We start from the raw sequence: 1,514 nt of genomic DNA on the forward strand, positions 1-1,514 counted from the left end.
AGAAGAGGAGGAAGAAGAGGAAGAGGCCGTCAGGTGCCACCCGTGCGGGTGCGGGGCATTACCGGGCGGGCGGCGCGGGCGCCGGGGGGGGCAGTGGGGCTGCGTTTCCCCCCCACCCCGTTACGTAGTCGTCCGTCAGCCGCTCGGTTTCCGACGGCTGGATGCGCATCTCCGCCTTCTGCCCCTTGGCCTCGTACATTGCACGCGTGCTGGCCCGTCGGAAGAAACCGCACTGCGGGGGGGGGGACGGGACGGGAGGCGGTTCAGGGCACCTCGGGGACCCTGCGCCCTTCGGGGACCTCCACCCCACCCCTCCCCCCGGAGGTGCCACACCGGGCTGATGTTGGGATTGAGGGGGGATGCTGGAGGTGCTCCCACCGCTCGCCATCCCCAAGCATCCCTTGGTGTGGCTGTCAGCTCTGCGACCCTTCCTTCTGCAGGAAGGGCAGGGGGTGGAACAGCAGAGAGTGGGAGTGGAATGGGGCAGGGAAAGGGAATGGGATGGGGAATGGAGTGGGATAGGATGGGGAATGGAGTGGGATAGGATGGGGAATGGGATGGGCCAGGGGATTGGGGCGGGGTGGGGCACGCGATGGGATATGGATGCAGCAGGGAATGGGGCAGGATGGGGGAAGGGACAGGGATTGGGGTGGGATGGGGATAGGACAGGGCAGCATAAGTATGGGTATGGAATGGCAAAGCATAAGCTTGGCATTGTGTAATCTTAGAATCCCCCGAGCTGGAAAAGACTCATAAAGATCAGCTCCTGGTGCAGCACAGGCACATGGTGGCACAGCACAGATATGGGACGGCACAGATGATATGGGATGCCACAGCACAGATATGGGCACGTGTGTGGGATGGTACAACACAGGCATGGGATGGCACAGCACAGGTTTAGACATGGGATGGCATAGCATGTGTATGGGGTGGCACAACAGAGGCAGGGGATGGCACAGCAGTGACATGGGATGGCACAGCACCAATATGGGATGGCACAGCACCAATATGGGATGGCACAGCACCAATATGGGATGGCACAGCACCAATATGGCATGGCACAGCACCAATATGGCATGGCACAGCACCAATATGGCATGGCACAGCACAGCCTTCCCCCTTCTCACCTTCCACAGCAGCACAATGATCAGCCCCAGCAGCAGCAGCCCCGCCGCCGCCGCCACCAACACCAACCACAGTGCGACCTGCGGCGGCTGCTCCTCCGTCAGCTCCGAGTCCACATCCACTGAGAACTGGTGACAGCAATTGGGATGGGGGGGCACACCGGGAGCTGCCCCTCACCCCCACCCCACATTAGAACCCCCCCTCTCCCATTGCTTACCCGCACCGTGTGGTTCCTCATGTTGATGGTGGGGATGTGGGTGCGGAGGAACAGCGTGGCGGTGCCGTCCACCTTCACCCGGTCGAAGCTGCGGTACTCCTGGGGATGGCAGCACCGTGGGGACGGGGATGACCCCCTCCCTTCCTTCCCAAATAATCCCCTTCAGCCCTGC

At 62.3% G+C, this 1,514-nt stretch overlaps 1 protein-coding gene across 1 annotated transcript; it reads right to left on the bottom strand.

The window, feature by feature from the left end:
• Window positions 1–43: 43 nt before the first annotated feature.
• LOC104916386 (integrin alpha-3-like) lies at window positions 44–1,464 on the bottom strand. The gene is made up of 3 exons (XM_019611309.2): window positions 1,343–1,464; window positions 1,128–1,253; window positions 44–232 (listed from the first exon to the last, which is right to left on the bottom strand). The coding sequence occupies exons 1-3, from the start codon at window positions 1,361–1,363 to the stop codon at window positions 59–61; spliced, it is 321 nt and encodes a 106-aa protein (XP_019466854.1). The 5' UTR covers window positions 1,364–1,464; the 3' UTR covers window positions 44–58.
• Between the last annotated feature and the right edge of the window lie 50 nt (window positions 1,465–1,514).

The sequence above is a fragment of the Meleagris gallopavo genome, unplaced genomic scaffold, assembly GCF_000146605.3.
Source record: "Meleagris gallopavo isolate NT-WF06-2002-E0010 breed Aviagen turkey brand Nicholas breeding stock unplaced genomic scaffold, Turkey_5.1 ChrUn_random_7180001889361, whole genome shotgun sequence".
NCBI lineage: Eukaryota > Metazoa > Chordata > Aves > Galliformes > Phasianidae > Meleagris > Meleagris gallopavo.

Excerpts from the sequence above, each read along its gene's own strand:
- LOC104916386 (XM_019611309.2), bottom strand. The coding sequence starts at position 1,363 with ATGAGGAACCACACGGTGCGG. Across the intron at positions 1,254-1,342 it reads TGAGGAACCACACGGTGCGG|TTCTCAGTGGATGTGGACTC; the intron begins GTAAGCAATGGG and ends TGCTGTCACCAG. Across the intron at positions 233-1,127 it reads TCATTGTGCTGCTGTGGAAG|TGCGGTTTCTTCCGACGGGC; the intron begins GTGAGAAGGGGG and ends CCCCCCCCGCAG.